Consider the following 20,936-nt stretch of genomic DNA (forward strand, 5'->3'; position numbering starts at 1 on the left):
AAGAGAGTAATAACTCCCTTCTTTGAACTCCTAAACGGTACTGTCTTTTCCTTTGTTCAGGCCCTTGCCATTTTTTAACTTGTATTAATGTTATGTTCTGTGGGTTATTTATACCCCTCCTAATATGAACATCTTGAAGGTGGGGCTGTATTTCTCACATCACTTGGCACACTGCCTTGCAAATACTAGGTAATCAATAAATATTAGAATGTATCATAGAATGAATTATTATAAATAGTTCCCATTGAATGCATATAAAACCCCAGCTGATGGCTCAGACCTTTAACCGGATGAGGTATCAGTCTCTTCTAGAAAGAATGATTCTTTCATGAGCCCTGAATCTCAGAGAGGAGCTGGGGGATGCGGCTGGCATCTGACATCCATTTCTGGCAGGCATCCAAGCTCTTTGCCGGTCAGCGTTAGCCCACCTTTGGTGGGTGGCATTTGGTTTCATAGTTATTAGAACCAGGGCATCCTTCATCTAACTCTTTTTTTTTTTTTTTTTTTTTTTTTGGCTGTTCGTCATGTGGGATCTTAGTTCCCTGAGCAGGGATGGAACCCGCGCCCCCCGCAGTGGAAGTGCGGAGTCTTAACCACTGGACTGCCAGGGAAGTCCCCTGACTCATTTTTTTTTTTTAATTTATTTTTTTAATTTTTTTTAAACATCTTTATTGAAGTATAATTGCTTTACAATGGTGTGTTAGTTTCTGCTTTATAACAAAGTGAATCAGTTATACATATACAAATGTTCCCATATCTCTTCCCTCTTGCATCTCCCTCCCTCCCACCCTCCCCATCCCACCCCTCTAGGTGGCCCTGACTCATTTTTAAATTTACCAACATGAAAGCGTGTTTTGAAAATTAAATTTTAAATAAGAAATAGGGGTAAATTAAGGTGCAGAGTATTCATAATAGTAACAACTTTTCTAAGAAAGAGAAACAGAGGTTTCCGCAAAATTAACCAAAAATTAGTTTCAGTGAACTTTCTTTGTTGATGTAACCTAATTAAAATAGGGAATTGAATCATTCAGTTTCTTAGCTTTAAACAGAGGAGGAAGTGTTGTTACCTTTTCAAAAGAAGAAGAGCAGATATTCTATAGCTCCTAAAATGTGATTTTGTTTTACCTGAAAGTAGTCTAGATATCAACAATTGCTAGGAGAACCAACCACAGGTTCCAGCTAGCTAATCGATCATGAGTGTCACTCTCTCTCCACCCTTAAAACAGATCTGTGGGCTTTTAGTCAAAGTTTAAGTGATAAGAATCGTTGGTACCAAAGAGCAGTTCAACTTTGAAAATCAGAGCATTTGGAAGAAAAGGCCCTAATGTTTAAGTGATTGGCCAGTGGCCTGATTTCTTTTTGCAGCTGGGATGTTGATTTCCTTTTTAAAATTTTTATATTGAAGTATAGTTGATTCACAATATTGTGTTGGTTTCAGATGTACAGCAATTGTGATTCAGTTATATGTGTATATATTTCAGATTATTTCCATTATAGTTTATTATAAGATTTTGAATATAGTTCCCTGTGCTATACAGTAAATCCTTGTTGCTTATCTATTTTATGTATAGTAGTTTGTATCTGTTAATCCCATACTCCTAATTTATCCCCCCCCCCCCCCCCGCCTTTTCCCTTCGGTAACCATAAGTTTGTTTTTTATGTCTGTGAGTTTGTTTCTGTTTTGTATATAGATTCATTTGCATTATTTTTTAGATTCCACATATAGGTGATATCATATAATATTTGTCTTTGTCTGAGTTACTTCACTTAGTATGATATTTTCTCGGTCCATCCATGTTGCTGTAAATGTCAATATTTCATTATTTCTTATGACTGAGTAATATTCCATTGTAAATATACACCACATCTTCTTAAACAGATCATCTGTTCATGGGCACTTGGGTTGTTTCCATGTCTTGGCCTATTGTAAATAATGCTGCCATGAACATTGGGGTGCAAGTATCTTTTCAAATTAGAGTTTCTATTTTTCCCAGATGTGTACTCAGGAGTGGAATTGCTGGATCATATGGTAGTTCTATTTTTCATTTTTTAAGGGACCTCCATACTGTTTTCCATAGTAGCTGCACCAATTTACATTCCCACCAACAGTGTACAAGGGTTCCCTTTTCTTCAGAAGAGATGTGGATTTCTTTATCCTTTAACATATATGTTTTATCTCTGGCGTGCCTGTAGGATGGGACTGAAAATATGGCCTCTAGATCAGCGGCCCCCAACCTCTTTGGCACCAGGGACCGGTTTCGTGGAAGACAGTTTTTCTGCGGACGAGGGTGCCTGGGGCGGGGGATGGTTCAGGCGGTAATGCGAGCGGTGGGGAGCAGAGGTGAAGCTTCACTCGCTCGCCCGCTGCTCACCTCCTGCTGTGCGGCCGGTTCCTAACAGGCCCTGGACTGGTACCGGTCCGCGGCCTGGGGGTTGGGGAGCCCTGCTCTAGATAATACAGTCTAGGGAAAAAAATCATTTTTACAAGATGGTGATATAGCTATTCCTGTCTACCAAAGTGAAAGTCGTTAATCAAGCACCTTAACATGATACACACATAACTGTAACATTTGCATTTTTAAGAGTACTTTTTAAAAAAAATTTATTTATGTCTGTGTTTGGTCTTCATTTCTGTGCGAGGGCTTTCTCTAGTTGCGGCAAGTGGGGGCCACTCTTCATCGCGGTGCGCGGGCCTCTCACTATCGCGGCCTCTCTTGTTGTGGAGCACAGGCTCCAGACGCGCAGGCTCAGTAGTTGTGGCTCACGGGCCTAGTTGCTCCGTGGCATGTGGGATCTTCCCAGACCAGGGCTCAAACCTGTGTCCCCTGCATTGGCAGGCAGATTCTCAACCACTGCGCCACCAGGGAAGCCCTAAGAGTACTTTGATACATATTATTTATTTGATCTTCCCTGTAATCATATAATGCAGGGAGTCTGTTCCTATTCTGCAGATGGAAAAATCAAAGCCCACAGGAGGTGATCTTTTGTACAAGTCATGTTGGATGTAATAGATCAGGGTCCTCCCATATTTGAGTTCAGTGCTGTTTCTACTGGAATCCCTAGTTGATAACTTAAAATTACATTTTTTATGCACAAAATATCAATCATCAGTAATGAAAACAAAGATACGTAATTAAATTATAGCTTTATCAGAGCATGTCTCTATTTCTTCAGAAAAAAATGTTTTTACAAAAATAGCCTTTTCCCTAATCATTCTATAAAAATAAGATATGTTTGCTATGTAGGATTTTTTATTTTAAAACACGTACTTTGAGGGAATTCCTTGGCATTCCAGTGGTTGGGACTTGGTGCTTTCACTGCCAGGGCCTGGGTTCCATCCCTGGTTGGGGAACTAAGATCCTGCAAGCCATGTGGCACGGCCAAGAAAAAAAAAAAGATTTTATACATAAAGAAAAGTTGCAAGAACAATAAAGTATTTTTGCCTACTAAACCTAGGTTCATCAGGGCTTAACATTTTGCCATATTTGCTTTATCATATTCTCTGTGTCTTTTCCCATCTGCCCTCATTATTTATTTCTTCTGAACCATCTTATAATAGGTTCCATGTATGATGCCTCTTTAACGACACCTTACTACTTCCATGTAGATTGCCTGGTGTAATGGTTTCTTAGAAGCGGGAAACTGCCATTTTTGTTAGCTGTTGCCAAATTCCCCTCCATAGCGGCTGTATCAGTTTTCATTTCCACCACCGATGCATGGGAGGGAGTACCTCGTTCTCCACACTCTGCCAAACAACATGTTGTCGAGCTTTTGAATGTGTGCTAATCTGATGGTTAAGAAATAGTATCTCAGTGTTTTAATTTGCATTTATCTTATTCAAAAGTTAAACATCTTTTCATATGTTTAAGGCTATTTTAATATTTTTTGTGAATCGTCTGTTTATGTCTTTTGACCATTTTTCCTTGTGCTTTCTTTTAGTTTCTTTTGCTATTTTTCTAGCTTTTGAATGAGAATTGAATTTAGTTTTATTCTTTCATTTTTATTGATTTAGGTATCTAAAGCTATATATCCCATAAATCCAGATATATAGTATTTTCATTATCCTTTTCCTGGAAATTCTGTAGTTTATGGTTTATTTGCCTATTTTCCCCAGAAGTTAATAGTTTTGTTTTTTTTCAGGTGGAAGGGTTTTTTGGGTTTTTTTGTTTATTTAATTGTTCTTAATTTCTATTTGTTATTCATTGTGGTCAGAGAGTGTTGTTTATAATATTTCTACTTGGTGAAATTTACTGAAATTTTCTTTGTAACCTAATATTTGATCAATTTTGATGATTAGTCATGTATGCTGAGGTTTATTCTTTATTATTATTCTTTATTATATTTATATATCAAGTTTGATATATAGCCATAACATTTATGATTTTGTTTTTTAAGTCTTCTGTAGCTTTTTTTGTTTTCTGTTTTTTGTTTTTTTAACCTACTTTATTTGTCTTATACTGAGACTGGTGTCTTAGTCTCTTATTATTAGGATATTTCTCCTTGTATCTCCTATAGTTTCAGCTTTATGTAGGTGGTATCGCCATGCTATTTGATGCATAGACAGAAAGACAGAAAAAAAGAAGAAAGTTTTTAAGCAAGAGAATGACATGATTAGATGAGAGTTTCAGAAAGATCTCTGAGGTGGTTAGGTTCTGGAAACCCCCAACACCAAGCCAGGTTGGAGGTTCGTGGGGCTCGTTTGTTTTTCCTCTGTCAGGAAGACATCAGCATCAGAAGGACAGAAAGCAGCTTGGTGGTTTCTAGGTGCTGGAGAAAATGGGGAGTTATTGTTTAACGAGTAGAGAGTCAGTTTTGCAAGATAAAGAGTTTTGGAGATGGGTGGTGGTGATGGTTGCACAGGAATGTGGATATACTTAATGCCACAAAAATGGGTAAGATTGAAAGTTTTATGTTATGTGTATTTTACCACAATTAAAAATAATTTTGGGCTTCCCTGGTGGCGCAATGGTTAAGAACCCGCCTGCCAATGCAGGGGACACAGGTTCGAGCCCTTGTCCGGGAAGATCCCACATGCCGTGGAGCAACTAAGCCTGTGCGCCACAACTACTGAGCCTGTGCTCTAGAGCCCACAAGCCACAACTACTGAGCCAGTGTGCCACAACTACTGAAACCCGTGCACCTAGAGCCCATGCTCCACAGCAAGAGAAGCCACTGTAATAAGAAGCCCGCGCACCACAACAAAGAGTAGCCCCCACTCGCCACAACTAGAGAAAGCCCACGCTCAGCACAAGACCCAATGCAACCAAAAATAAATAATAAATAAATAAATAATAATAATAATAATAATTTTAAAAAGAAAGGGAACAGTTAAAGAGGACCTGGAAGTGGGAATACATGTTGTTATAGACATTCATGTATAGGTTTTTGTTTTTTTTTTAATAAATTTATTTATTTATTTATTTATTTATTTATTTATTTTTGGCTGTGTTGGGTCTTCGTTGCTGCACGTGGGTTTTCTCTAGTTGTGGCGAGCGGGGGCTACTCTTCATTGCCGTGCGTGAGCTCCTCACTGCGGTGGCTTCTCTTGTTGCAGAGCACAGGCTCTAGGTGCACAGGCTTCAGTAGTTGTGGCTCGCGGGCTCTAGAGCGCAGGCTCAGTAGTTGTGGCGCACGGGCTTCATTGCTCCACGGCATGTGGGATGTTCCCAGACCAGGGCTCGAACCCGTGTCCCCTGCATTGGCAGGCAGATTCTTAACCACTGCGCCACCAGGGAAGTCCCTATAGGTTTTTATATGAGTATAATTTTCATTTCTCTGGAAAAAGTTTCCAGGATTGCATACAGTAGTTGCACATTTAGGTTTTTTAGAAAGTGCTAAGCTGTTTTCCAGAGGGGCTATGCCATTTTACGTTCCTACCAGCAACGCATGAGTGAGCCAGTTTTCCTTCATCATTGTCAGTACTTGGTATTGTCACTATTTTTTATTTTAGCCAGTTTAATAGGTATGTGGTGATATTTCATTGTGGTTTGAATTTTCCATTTCCCTAATTGCTAATGATGTTGAGCATCTTTTCATGTGGCTATTTGTCATCTCTTTACCTATTGGGTGAAATGTGTCTTCATGTCTTGTGCACATTTTAGTTTTTTATTGTTGAGTTTGGGGAGTTCTTTATACATTCTAGATGCTAGTCTTCTTTTATGGAAATGACACTTGTCTGAGGCTGCCACTTTGGATTTTGCTTGATTTTGAGTCCCTTTCCTGTGGCCAGTACTATGAGCCAGTAAATATTGGCTTGTCTTCATATTTTGGCATTCACTTGTGCTTTTTCTTTCTGAGGATGACTGTCTTCATTTTGCCTATGTCCTAATCTCTCTCTCTCTTTTTCACATAGTCTCTTAAACATCTCGGTACCCTACTCTCTGTACCCACAGGCTCATAGAAGCTGCTGTTGGACTTTCTTTTTTCTTTTTTTTTAACTTATAAGTAATTTGAACTTTGGCATATTCCCTGCCTCCTAGTAATGCTGATAACATGAGTCACGTGTGATTTAATCAGTGCTCCGTGATGAACTTAGTGTTTCTTGGGGGAAGATGTGTGAAGAGATTCAGATTCAAATGGATGCCATTATCCTTCCTGCTCAGAAGCCTCTAGAATGGAATGATTTATTGACCAAAAGACCTCATAATCCCTATAAAACTTGTGTCATAATGGGATACTTGGGGGAAAATTGACATTATAGTAAAATTATAACTGACATCATAACCTTTCTCTTATAATCATGACAATAAAAATTCTTGGTCTTGGATTATAGTTCTAACTAATTATCTACTTTAAATAAGTGCAATATAGGGATAGGCATAGGGATCATATGTTTCAACACTAGAAAGGATAACAATTATTATATCATATAGAATATTAGAGCTGAAAGAAAAGTTCAAGAAGGACTAATCTAACCCTCTATGTCATTCTACAGCTGAGGCTAAGAAAGGTAAAGCAATTTTCCTGAGGTTTCCCTGAGAGTTACTAGCAAGGATGGCCCTGGAACCAAGTCCTCTTGGCTCCCTGTCCCTTGTGCCTCTTCCATTAAATGGTCCCAACTCTGGTTCAGGCTTTGGTAGGTTAAGTATCATCATGACCATTTTCCTGTTGGGACAAAAGAAATTAAATCACTGGCCCACGACTGTACATGTCGTTAAGTAGCAAACGCAGGTGCAAGGGAGACCGGGAGGCTTCACATGCAGCATTCATTCACACGCTGCATATATTGCCTGGCTGCCTTCCTTCCTTTCTGCCCTCTCTCATTTCTCAAATACTTAATGAACACTTGAACTATTTCAGGTCAAATTATGAGGTGGTAGTGTTAACAGAGTGTGGTCTGTTTTAAAGGGTGGACGTGGCCCATAGGTTTGTTTTTTGTTTTTTTGTTTTGGCTGTGCCATGTGGCATGTAGGATCTTAGTTCCCTGACCAAGGATCAAACCCATGCCCCCTGCAATGGAAACACGGAGTCTTAACCACTGGACCGCCGGGGAAGTCCGCAGCTCACAGTTTTGATGGTGCACACAGGTTCAGGTTTACAGGCCTTCTCTTAAAAAACAAAGGTTTACGGCTAGGCTTTTCCTCCGTACCTCTAAAGCAGAGGGAGGGCTTGGTCTAACTGAACCACCCAACTTCTGCCCGCTTGAAGGGCAGTGCCCTTGCTGCTGTGGTTTCCTGATTATCGACAGGAGGCTTATCTGTCAAATTCTTCTTTGCATGCTCTTGAAATGTGTACCTCAGGTACGCCAGGGTTGCCTCATGTTGAATTTTCTTTGTCAGCGAAGGACAGAATGTTCTTCTCTGCTGCGCCAATAGCGCTCTCCCATGTACACTCAGGGAAGGCTTTTCCCCCTCTCAACAGGGCTCAAAAGTCTTGACTGGAGTACTTCAGAAATAGGTCTGGTTTATACTTGTATAAAAACAAGCAGAGTCTGGGCAATTCCTAGCGTGGAATAGCACTGATGATCTGAATTTTTCCTAGGCAAGCACATGGATGGTGCTACCAAAAGGGCAAATGGATAGCACTTCGGTCCCCACTCAATAAGGAGAGAGGGTGGCAACCCCCGCTTGGTGAAAGTGAAGGTGGCATCTTATGAAAAGAGAGGCTGGTGTTCACGGAGAGAAAAGGCAGATGGCAGGTGGAGGTGTGAGGTGGAGAAATGGAGCTTGGGGTGCCTCGATGCGTCCATCCTACAGGCCTGCGGGAAAGAAGTTATATTTTCTGGGTTTTTTTCTTGATGCAATATGCTGATAGTCCATACGTACATTTGGAAAATAATTAAAGCAATATTAGAAATGGTCGTGGAAAAGTCTTGAACCTGGAATTGACTGGAACTCTGTCCTGAGCATGCTGTATTTATCAGTGTACTTTGGAGTTGCCCCAGAGGAACCTTGTACCTCATCTCCCTGGCTGCAAGGGACCCTCGGAGGAGCTGCCTGTTTGCACTGAGTTGGGCAGAGCTGGGGATTCTTCCTCCTGTTCAGGGTGGGGCTAGTAGGAAGGGGAGAGTTTGCCTTGTCCTGTGACGGTCTCATCATGGGTCAAATTTGCTCAACTAGTGTGTGACAGGTGAAGAACAATGGAGCCTGGGAATTTCTCCTCTCCCTCCTCCCTTTCTCACCACCACATGTGCCTGTCCCTCTTTCTTCTTGGGGGTAAGAAAGAGAATGTAGAATGGATTTGGATTTATATTTTGGTTCCTGAGACTGTAAAGCAGTTCCTGCCACTTTTCTGGAAATCTCTCTAATGTTGACACTTTTTTTTCTCCTCTCTTCCTTACCAGTATTTTCTCTCAAGTGTAAAACTGTGGTTTAGAGTGCAGGCTTTGAGACCAGATAGACTGTGGGATGGCTGTGGCATCTTATTAAAACTCAGTGATGCAGTGTCCTCATCTATAAAATGGAGCTATGTTACTGTCCAGATGGTTATAAGGATTCATTGATATAATATACAGTGAGTAGTTGGCATATTGCTGGGCACACAGTAAGTTCCCAATAAATGACATCTATTATTATTATAGCAGGTAAACTCTCTATGGTACCTAGAATTGTGTTTGGCATTGAGTAACCAAAAACTGGTAGAAATGATTATATTACTGATTTTAGTGGCTCTTGAGGAACTTCAAACTGAGCGTACCTCCTAGGGAGGTCCTCAGAGCCTTTTATGTTTTCTTTCAAGCACCTGACCAAATACTCTGGCAACAGGTGAGCAGCATGATTCCAACAACAGCCTGCAGCTGTGTTGTCCTGACAAACCTGTGCATATTTGAAGTTTCACTTTAGAAAGCGAGAAACACATCCTAGTGAACATGCCTAGCTTATATGGGGCAAGACTTTTCCAAAGTCACACTGAGACTGAATTAAGTTAAGCATTTATTCACTACCTTGCCATGTATCCAGCATGGCCCTCAGAGAGCTAACGGTCCAGTGCGAAGCCTTCAATCTTATTTTTGTATTGCTTTTTAAGTAAGAAAAAATGTGAAAAGTCAGTAGGAATAAAATATGGTGCTCTCTTGGACTCTCCCTTTGGCAGTACCATTTGTGTAGTGATGGAGAACTTGGGTTTGAATCGTTGCTCTGCCACCTGCTCACCCTGTGGTCTTGGGCAAATCATCTCTGCTCTTAGGGCCTTAGCTTGCCTATCCATATAATGGGTTACTAATATCTCCACTTAAGCGCTTGTAAGAATTATGCGGAGTAATTCACAGGAAGTACCTCCAACAGTGCCTGGCATTTAGTTCAGTGCATGTTTGTTATTATTAGTTTTATCTCCTCCTTCCAGCAGCCACAAGGATTATCTTTTTCAGTACCATGATTGACTAGGTGATCCAAGTCAGGGGTGTCCAGCGTGGTGCTAGAGTCTTATTTTGGTGCCTTAAGCCCAATATGACCTTAAGGGTGCTTTCAGACCTTGGGGCCTTTTTCTTTCTTTCTTTCTTTTGAAATGTACTTTTCTCACCCTCTCGGTTTCAGTACTCGGGATTTCCCGCGGAAAGATCTGAATCTGATCACGACAGCCAGTGGGGCGGCAGTCCGCTGACAGACGCGGCCTCCCCGCAGCTGCTGGACCCCGCGGACCGGCCGGGCTCTCAGCACGACGCGTCGTGCGCCTACAGGCAGTTCTCGGAACGCGGCTCTCTCTGCTACGGCTTCGCGCTCGACCCCTCCAGGCTGGTGGAGGAGAGGCATTTCCACACCCAGGCCTGCGAGGGCGGCCGCTGTGAGGCAGGCAGGTACTTCCTGGGAGCGCCGCAGGCGGGGAGGGAGCCCTGGTGGGGCTCTCGCGCAGCCTTGCCCCTGACCAAGGCCTCCCCGGAAAGCAGAGAAGCCTATGAGAGCAGCATGCCTCACATCGCCTCGGTCCACAGGATCCACGGTAAGGGCGGCTCCAGCGACCCCAGCGTTGCGCCCCTGGGCAGGTTTATCATAGTCTAGCTTTGACCCTGGAGTGATCCCCCCACCCAATGGTTTTCTTCTTGAATTTACAAATCAGAAACTCTAACCAATGGGATTTTAAGAACCAAATCCACTCTTTTGAAGTGTATTAATGTTGCTAAATACATTTGTTTTGGACAGGCGAGTAAACATGATTCACATTTTAACATCAAGAAAAAAGAAAGTAAAGAAATTAAAGTGAATTGTTAAGTCTATTGAACTTGTAGTATGTATGCATTTAAATTTCTTGTGTATTATTTTCTTCTGCATTCTCACCCTTCAAATGTGGACCGGAGTAGTTTGGGGCTCATCTAGCAGGGTTTCTCAATGAGGGCACTATTGGCGTGTTGGGGAGGCCTGCCTTTGTTCCATGGCCGATCACTCATGTCACAGGTGTTTTAACCTCCCTGGTCCTCTGGGCATTAAATGCCAGTAACTGTCCCCTTCTCCCATCATATGGCAACCCACAGTATCCTCTTTGAGTTGAGGATGGAGTGAGGTGTGGGACCCATGGGGATTTTCACCTTGGGATTATTACACGGCTCTACAAACACACAGAAATGGGCGCTGCAGTTAAAGCCTCTAGTGTTATTAATGCTCTTCTTTGTCCATTTCAATGTAAACTGGTCAAGGAGAGCTCATTCTGTCCATTCCAAGCTTAGGTCCAGGCAGGTCTTGGAAACCCTTCCCATTTTCTTAAAAGTCAGTGACACTAAGATTGATCCAATGGCTGTGCTATTACTCTTCTTGCTGTGTCTCTAGGATAAGAAATGTGCTAGACGCTGTTGTTCTCACACGTAGAAGTCTCCTGCACATACCACCTAGGCACTTACTGTTTTCTGTGAATGGTTGTGCTTTGTTTCCGTTTTTGCTTTCTATTTTTCTGCCTTTATTTTGAATTTCTCTAGTTTGGTAGCCTGGGAATGAAAACCCAGGGCAAAGGGCAATTGCTTACCCAAGAATGGAGTGAAGTGAAAATCCTGCCTTAACCCACATGGTCAGGAGGAAGATATTAGAAATAAAGTGAGAAGAAAAGGGAAAAGGAAAGCAATGACTAGTGTGATCCCGGGCTTCTCTGTTGCATTAAGCAGTTTACAGCTTTCATATGTCCCTTTCTGTTTCTCTTCTCTCTTTTTATATTGACTTCAGACTGTTTTGAGAATAACGTAATTTATGGAATAATATTTTAGATGCACTTTGCCTCCATATTAGATCTCTCTCCTTGGTTCAGAACAAGTTGTTATTAACATTTAAAATATTTATTCTTATTTCAGAAGCAATATCAGGGTTACTGTACGATTATGTGTGAAACAGATTTTTTTAACCACTGGATTTGAGAAGGCAATATTTATATTTTTAATTGGAACTATATATAAATATATATATATATATATCTCCATGCACACATATACACACACACATATATATATGAACATGTATACATATTTTAAACCTTCAAATAGTTTAATAACTAATGTAGAGCTTTATTGTAACTCTACTTAAGAAACATGTAGCAATTTTAACATTTTAGGTGATTTAGTTGGAATTGAGAAACTAGTCCAGCCTATATCATCATCTTCCTCAAACCCAATGGAAAGCATTATCTAAGCATCACTTCAACATAACACTTCTCTAGACAATAACATAAACCAAATCCTATGTATTTTTCTTTTATTATTTACAGTCAGACACGTCCAGGGATGTGCATCCGTGGACAAGTATAAACATACTTTACTGTCTTGCTAATTGGCATTCACAACCCACGAACAAGGTTTACCTTCTAGAACACTTGTTATAAACTTCATCTGCACTTGAAAGCCACTGAGAACTATGAATTCCAGGACAATATGTTGACACTCTGTCATGTGAGCCTGTGTCTGTTTCAAATATCGGTGCATATATTAAAATTGAAAAATATAAGGTTCTTTTAATAGGAAAAAGAAATACACTTACAGTACTGGGGGTGATTTTTGAGACCACTTACTTTTTACTTTTTCTAATTTCTAGGGCGAGGTCATTGGGATGAAGATAGTGTGGTCAGTTCTCCAGACCCTGGGTCTGCCAGCGAATCAGGTGACCGATATCGCACTGAGCAGTATCAAAGTAGCCCACATGAACCTAGCAAAATCGAAACTCTGATCAGAGCCACCCAGCAAATGATTAAAGAAGAAGAGAACAGGTTGCAGCTGAGGAAAGCCCCCCCAGACCAACTGGCTTCCATTAATGGAGCTGGGAAAAAACACTCCCTCTGTTTTGCAAACTACCAGCAGCCCCCAACGACAGGCGAAGTCTGCCACAGCTCTGCTCTTGCCAACACTTCACCATGTGACCACATCCAGCAGAGAGAGGGAAAGATGCTGAGCCCCCGCGAAAATGACTACGACAACAGTCCCACAGCACTGTCGCGGATAAGTAGTCCCAATTCGGATCGCATTTCCAAATCCAGTTTGATCCTAGCTAAAGACTACCTACATTCGGATATGTCTCCTCATCAGACGGCAGGAGACCATCCTGCCATCTCTCCAAACTGCTTTGGCTCTCACCGGCAGTATTTTGATAAGCATGCTTACACATTAACTGGATACGCCCTGGAGCACTTATATGATAGCGAAACCATTAGAAACTATTCCTTGGGCTGTAATGGCTCACACTTTGATGTAACTTCCCATCTAAGGATGCAGCCGGATCCAGCACAAGGACACAAGGGAACATCTGTTATAATAACCAATGGAAGCTGATGTTTTTTCTAAAATATTTTGTTCTTTAAGGATCTCTGAAACATATTTATCATTTAATGCCCCATTACCAACATTTACAATGCCACAGATTGTTAGAGTGGATAATTTAAGTTACTGGGTATTTGACATGTGTTCTTGTGAAATCAAAGATAACAGCACTGGCATTCAGGGTTATACACAGATAATGGAGCTAAAGTGAATACACAAATTGCCCCTCTATTTATATGGGAACCAGAATAGATAAATTTTGAATTGAAAAATACTTGTGTAGATTACGTGAGCATATATATCACATGAAAGGACCGATGGATGACAACAATCATTATGATGATACAGTGAACTTCATACACACAGACCACTATCCACAAACTGCTATATATACTTTACGTATGGAAATATAGACTATATACCATAAATATACCCCAAATGGGTAAGTTTCCTTAACCCTAGCACATTAAGCATCTTAAAGAAATTTCCATTCCCAAAATAACTAAGAAAGAGATATATCTTGTAAACTGGTTTCTTCTTTGTGGTTTCAACCATCCAGCTCATTTGGTTCAGGCATAAATTAGGGAAATGGTTCTGGATATGATACAAGAATGAGTTTTCACATGGCATCCATTATAAGAAATCAGGAAGTGGTGATTTTTCACCTTACTTTTGAGTTAGACAAAGAACAGGATCACACTGACATAGCAGTAAGGGTTTTTCTAAGTAAAAACACTGGGATATTGGGACACACATCAAAAGCCTGGTGTGCCCAACTGGAAATAGATTAGTAGAGATGGAAAGGCCAGAGGCAGAGAAAAATGAAATGATATCTCAAAACAAATCATTTCAGGGTCAGCATATGTAATCAACATACTTGGGGCTTGTAAAACTAACCAAATAAAAATTCAAACTAATTCACCAGGAAAAAAAGGCTGATAAGTGCAAAAAAAAAACCACAAAAAAAAAAAACTAAGGGAAACCAGTGAAGTGCTACATGACAGCAGTGTAAGTGTTTGAACACATTTCAAAGCACAGATGTGCAAATGTGACATGTGGAAAGCCTCAGGAGAGAGTCTAAGATAAAAGCCTAGGCTGACAGACAAGTGGTTAGAAGGGTACGAGTAGTACTCTGACTGAAGGAACAGGCAAAGCGTTCATTTTTCCATATCGTTTGTAAACAGCAAAAACAAACTTGGTCTTAAGTTCATGTGATACAGTAGAAAGACCAGCAGACTAGATGCCGAGATCTCTGAGTTCCAGTTTGACCCTGCCTGTAACTTATTTTGGGAGCACTGATGTATCACTGACCACACCTGGGCCCCAATTTCTTTATCCGTATGGCAGCTCTAAAGTTCCAAGGTTCTGTGGTTCGTTCATGCAGCAGTACTGAACTTGTTAACCAGTTATCTCTCTGCTGTGAGTTGTCAAGGCTCATCATTCTGGCTTACCGGCACTCATACAGAGGTCTAGATGCTTTGAAACTTAAGCAGGTGCATGGGCTCTTTTAGGCATATTATAGTTACAATCAACTTTCTAGTTCAGCCGAGATATAGATGGTAGAAACTGATGAGGGAGAAGAAAAATATGTAATATTTATTTAATGCATCATTCTCCAGTAATCAAAGCAAAGTGACATAAGTGATTAGAGAAATTTTATAGAAAATATTTCCTAGGAGTCCCATGCCTGAAACTCTTGCCATAGGGAAGGGGGGAGGGAGGTATTAGAACTTACATTTTGAAGACAGAACATGACATTGAACACTCAGGGATTGGTTCTATATTTTCATCATTTAACACAATTATTTGGCAGTCCAGAGGCAGGTGACAATCTGAATGATGGTAATCTGAGAGATGAATACTGGGTTGATTGTCTGTGAGAAAGGAGGCTACATAAAATTAAGTAAATAGCTCTTGGGTATGACAGCAACATTTGTGCTATAAATGAAAAAGGTGCACGTGAGTGAGAAAGTTAGTGGTTATCATATATACTTTCAAAAATGTTAAAAGAACAATAAAAACTAAAATTTGAACTATACAAGCAAAAGTATTTATGGAAAACCCTGGGACACTTAAAATGGATTTTTGATCAATTTGCAACATGAAGTAAGGTTTTAGGAATGCTAAAGTTTTTGCAGAATTCTGTAGATGGACAAATGGTTCAAAGGCACAGATATCTCAAGAATATGGTGCATTTTGGAAAGGAAATCTACACAGATGGGTTTTACTAATGGATACACATTCTACCAAAAATGTCAAGGACAGATGGTATAAAAGAAATGGAATCTTAAGGATCAAGAAAATGAATTGATATGAAAGAAAACACTGTCAAAGTAATTTCAGTGGGATTTTTCTATGGAAGATAGTTAACTGATGAAAGAAATAAATTATGAACTCTACAATTAGGGAGTAGTCAGAAGGAATAATGCTCTTTAAAATGGTATGACCAATATTTTTAAGTGAAGACAGAATTAACTGAATTAATTGATTCATCTTGATTAAATTTTTGGTAGATTGATCCAGTTTCAAACACAACCTATTTAATTTATGTGTCAATAATTTTATGGTAGCAGCTTTATTACATTACATATAATGCCTATATATGTATATGTATGTTCCCATTTAAAATTAAACTTAAATTGGCTTTAGTTTTAATACTTGATTTCCATAACTTTGCTAAATGCTGAGAATTGACTGAAATAGAGAAGTATGATTTTTATATCACTTTGGGGATTCATAAAAATGTGTTATATCCAATTATTAGAACAATGTGTAACCATTCATTAGATGATGCAAACCTCATGCTTTCTAGTAATAGTAGGAGTATCTTTGTTTCCCATTTTACCTGTCTGCCCTACCTAATTTAAAAATTTGGATGACCAAAGAAATAAATGAATATTTCCCCATCTTCCTTGGGAAAATTTAGTTAAAACTATTATTGAGAATATACAGATTTGATGTATTATTTTTGGATGCATAATATTAATGTCACAATCACTACAGTTCGGACATTTAGGTGTGTCACACAGGTTTTTTGACATACTGTGCTGAATATAATGGGCTAGCTTTTTCTAAACTGTAATTGCCTGATTTAGGATAATACAACACAGGGCTGGTGTGACATTCAGTATGAGACAGGATGCAATAAATGATTTGCCTTCAGTATTATACATAAAACTCATTTATTCTTTTTTGATTATATTTTATAGGACTAGAATATTTCCATGGGGTGCTATTCTTAATTCTCTGTACACCCTGCTGCCACATGCTGCTTCTGGGCAGAGAATCCCACTTAAACTAGGCTTTAATGGGCTCTTCTAAAAAAAGGATAATATGCTTCATTTTCTTGTCTTTTGAATGGGGGATGAGGATCAATTCAATAAAAGATCATTTGGAAAATATGCATAGATATTTTAAAATGAAACGAAAAGATTTTTTTCCCAAGACCTAGACCAAATAAGTTTGATAGAAGACACTACAGCTAAAGAGACCTTCTGAATACAGATATATTTTACAGCTCTCTTGCTTTCTTTTAAGAGCTGGTTGTTACTAAACTATTCAGTGCAATTCTAATTAGTACTGGTAGTATTTGGAAATGACAGTCAATGCTGATTGGAAAACTGAGGATTTGGCCATTTTGGGGTCACTTACCTTGCCCAGCAGAATAGCTTATGCTTCAATGTACTCTGATTTAAAAAGTTTGAGTGCCCAGATTTGGTTCCTTCATTCACTCAAATTACAGGACAGAAAGACACATCCTGTTTTCTGAATGACTTAATAATGAATGTGAATCCTCTGGTTCTCCAAATAAGTGATTCAACTTTCATGTCAGTGTCAGCTTTTGTGAATAGGAATTTGACTATAAGACAGCAAAATCAATTGGTTAGTCCTTCCTGGGAAATGCATTGTGGATAAAACATTCATTTTCATTCTAAACCTCAGATGAATGACAGAACAGCTATGGACACATGCCTAGAAAATATTCTTGGGAGAAATTTCTGTGTGGGGCTCATTTCTTGTGCACAAGAGTTGTACGGGTAATGCTGAACTCAAAAAGTGAGATTGTGCTCATATCCAAATAGGGTTTGCTCAGAGTTCCTTTTCTAGGACGGTATGCAGAAAGGCTGTGTGTATGTCTAGTATACACACACACACACACACACACATGCACACACACACAAGCAATTGTAAAACAAGTAACAAAGTTCTATTCTGCTGTGCTCCTTAAAAACTGATGGTTCACATAAGAAATCCTAATTGATAATTTAAACCAAACATTTATCATTTTATTTATTACAGTTTTGCTGCATGGGAATTTGCTTTCATAAGCCTATATAGTTTGTCCTAATTTGCTGATCCGGAGCACATTTAATCACAGTTGCATTTGCACCCAACAACCCTGGTGTGTTTACGTTTCAAAAGAAATGAAATTGGCATGGAAAAAATTTTAGAAGTACTGTAACTTTTCTCCAATATTTTTCCCCAAAGGGAAATATTTCAAAAAACGAAACATACGAGTAGGCACTTCAAAAAAAGATAAAATATTTTATGTTTGTTTTTTGACTGACATGTTATAAAAGGATTATATTTGTGAAAGAAGATACTGATTGCCAATATTTCAAATACCATCTTGCAATGTATAGTTTTTAGTGATATCATAGTATAAATCTGTAATTTGAACTTTTACTTTGGAATGTAAAGTAGAAAATATTAGCTATGTCAATGATATCTTGCAAAGTGTTCCCATTTATAATTATTTATATTGTAAATAGCTTTCTGAAGTAAATTCGAAGTTAATGTGCATAAAATGTATTTATTATGTGAGGAATTTTTTGGTTTAAAATATAGTTACCAATATGCAGTTTGAGTCTGAATTATTCATTGAAAGGAAAATTTCTATAGGACAAAGACTGTCAACTAGAAGACTAGCAATGTAAAGAAATAAGGGTTGTTTTAGCTCTAGATTCTCTTGAAATGAGTAACACACACACACACACACACACACACATTTTAAGAGACCTAGTAATAGAAGCTTACACATATGCACAGTAAGTATTAGGTAACGGATCTGATTTTCATTAGACACTGGAGAATGGTTTCTCACTTTTTTATTAGAACATCTTAAGCAGAACTTCTTTGGTCTCCACTTTGCTAAAATAAAGTGAGAAATTTGAAAGTATAGATTACATGTTTAATGTCCAAGGGGGGGAAATAAAACCTATAATATTGAGATTACCTAATTTGAATATCTAAAACTAGTTTTAGATAGTCTAAATTGTCTCATTTATATGGATAGGGCCAAATCCATATAAATTGTCTAATTTAGACTATCTAAATTAGATAGTCTATTGATTATCTAGTTTTGAATATCTAAAAACATATTAAAAACATAGCTTGAATAATTTTTATTTTGGAATCCAAGGTATTTTTAAAATTTAGAAATTAGGAATTAAGGTCAAACAAAAAATAGATTGCCAGGTGGTTCTCTCTTTTTTCATTTTCATAGCCCCCAACATGGTTTTTTTCTGCCTCCGGGGATTTCTGATTTACCTCGATGTATTCCAGAAATTGTCAACCATTAGCCAATTCAACAAGCCTACACAATATAGTTTTAATTCATTGGAAATGTTATTTGTATTTCATTAAGCTTTTTGACAAAGCTGCACAAAATATTGTCATTAATATTACAGCATTTATCAGATATTTTCCTACATGATTCTTTAAATACTTGTTTTAGTGCTTTCATTTCTGAAAATAAAATTGTTTTCACCTACTTTACACTTCAAAATAACTGCACTTCCAAATTAATTCACAACATTTATGGAATTCATATTATATGCCCCACATGGGATAGACACCAGAATCTTTCTCATTGTAGGACATTATAGGAAAGCACATACAGAGGGTCTTTGATTTTCCTGATGTGCTTTGAAAGTGCAAATTCTTTAGATAATCATAACAATGACAAGCATTTATTGAATCATCATGTGCCAGGCATTGAACCAAGCTCAGATTATCATTGAAATCTGGATAGAGACCATCACAGAGGGAAGTACCAATATGCTCTATTTCATTGAGGAGGAAAGGGAGACGGAGTGATTAAGTAACTTAGCGACACAGCTAAGTGGTGGAGATGAAAGATGAACCCAGGCAGGTTTACTCCAAAACACTACCTTACCTAATTCTGCTTTCTTTATATAAATAAATAAACAAACAAACAAACAAACAAATAAATCAAGGAAGTGAAAGAAAATATTGTCTAAATGGTTGCAGAAAACAAATCCCTCAATCCAGTCAGTGGTGGTTCCAGTAGCTCAATGCGTGGACTTTGGGCTGGGCTAGCTCATTCTCCATTATCACACTGACACATGATGACCGGTCCAAAGAAGACAGAGGCCGAGACTGCTGCTTCCTTGCATGATAGCTTGCCTTCCTGCTGAATGAGTGTTCTGATGTTTCTCTTAAATGTGATCCCAAGAAAAGTCTAGGGCTTAAATAAGCTACAGGCAAATTATCCTCACAGGAGCCCCGTGATATTTGAAAAAAAAATTTTGAGTCTTTCTCAATTAACAAAATACAAGTGGGTTAAATAGTAAGTAAAAACTATACATTTTTTTCATCCAATATTTTCAGGATGTGAGCCAGAAAAAAAGTAGTACTTTTTCATGATTGTCATTAAATACTGTTTTGTTTCACGGAAAATTTTCCTTCCTCTTTGGATAAAGACCAACCAAAGCCCACTCTACCAGGAACCAATGTGTGTCAGTATTACCTGTAGTATTTCACGACCTGGTTTCAAGGGTACTCTGCAGGGAGAGCTTTAGAGGGCTGTTACAACTACCACCTTATATATTTTCTTCACATGAAGGGAAACTGCCCAAAAGTTATCTGACAGAAAGACTGCCCCTCAGATCACAGACGATTCCTGTAAGGTGTCCTTAAGCAATGGTATGAGCTTGCAGGCATCGGTCTGTCTCTGGCTCCCTCTGTGATGGTTGTAACTCCTGGGTGCCAGCAACCCAGGCAGAGCCTGTCCAGCCATCCCTGGTCCCTGGTCTCCGCCTCACAGTATCAGGAGGGTCGGTCCTCTGTAGCACTTTTTGGCCTTTTCATAATTATGCTTTATAACTTAATATGTGCTGTATTTACCAATGGAATTAGATCCAGGGTGGGAGAAATGTAAAACAGCCCCTGCTTTGGGGGTTTGTAAATAATCTCCTCTTTGTTCAGCTTCCCCCAGGTCAGGCTCCTGTGTGGGGAGTAATTCCATATGGGAATCTGACTTGAGTGCCATCTAAGTAAAGCTTAAAGGGAATCTTGGCAGCATCTCCCAAGCCATAAGGAAATCATTCTCAGTAACTGGTGAGGATTTTCTGATAGCTTTGTATTTTATATATATATATATGTATTTTTTAAAAAATTGAACCTGAAGACTCTTTCTATGGTTAAGATCTCCAGAGTTCACTTAGGAATGGGGAATTGAGATCTAATGTGAGAAGAATCATCCAGAAAATAACTGAGGTTCATTATTCAGTGAATTTCTACATTTCTAATTTCAAATTTCAGCCCTTGTGTTAGTCACATGCCCTGTTAATTTGGCAAGATGGGGTTTGTCCATGGTGCCATGCTAAACCTATTTTTAAATTTAAAAGTTCAGAGACACCTTTTTAATAAACATTTACAATTCTGTTACAAAATTAAAGGTTATCAATAGCTAAGAAATTTTTTTTTTTCCGCAGGGTGGAGAGGAGATGTGGTGGGAAGGTTAGCAAGTCTT

The 20,936-nt window shown here is 38.9% G+C and overlaps 1 protein-coding gene across 9 annotated transcripts in view; it reads left to right on the plus strand.

Annotated features, from left to right (window-relative positions):
• SIM1 (SIM bHLH transcription factor 1) overlaps window positions 1-17,918 on the plus strand; it is a 94,771-nt gene extending 76,853 nt beyond the window's left edge. For 8 of the 9 annotated variants that reach the window (XM_082475192.1, XM_082475186.1, XM_082475190.1 and 5 more), the window contains 2 exons: window positions 9,972-10,374; window positions 12,441-17,917. In XM_082475192.1, the coding sequence (XP_082331318.1) occupies window positions 9,972-10,374; window positions 12,441-13,171 (1,134 nt within the window). In that variant the 3' untranslated portion in view covers window positions 13,172-17,917. Of the gene's footprint in view, window positions 1-9,971; window positions 10,375-12,440 lie in introns of all 9 variants that reach the window. The other variant, XM_082475194.1, reaches the window with a different exon arrangement.
• Window positions 17,919-20,936: the final 3,018 nt, after the last annotated feature.

This window comes from Balaenoptera physalus (genome assembly GCF_965194825.1).
Source record: "Balaenoptera physalus genome assembly, chromosome: 9".
Classification (NCBI taxonomy): Eukaryota; Metazoa; Chordata; class Mammalia; order Artiodactyla; family Balaenopteridae; genus Balaenoptera; species Balaenoptera physalus.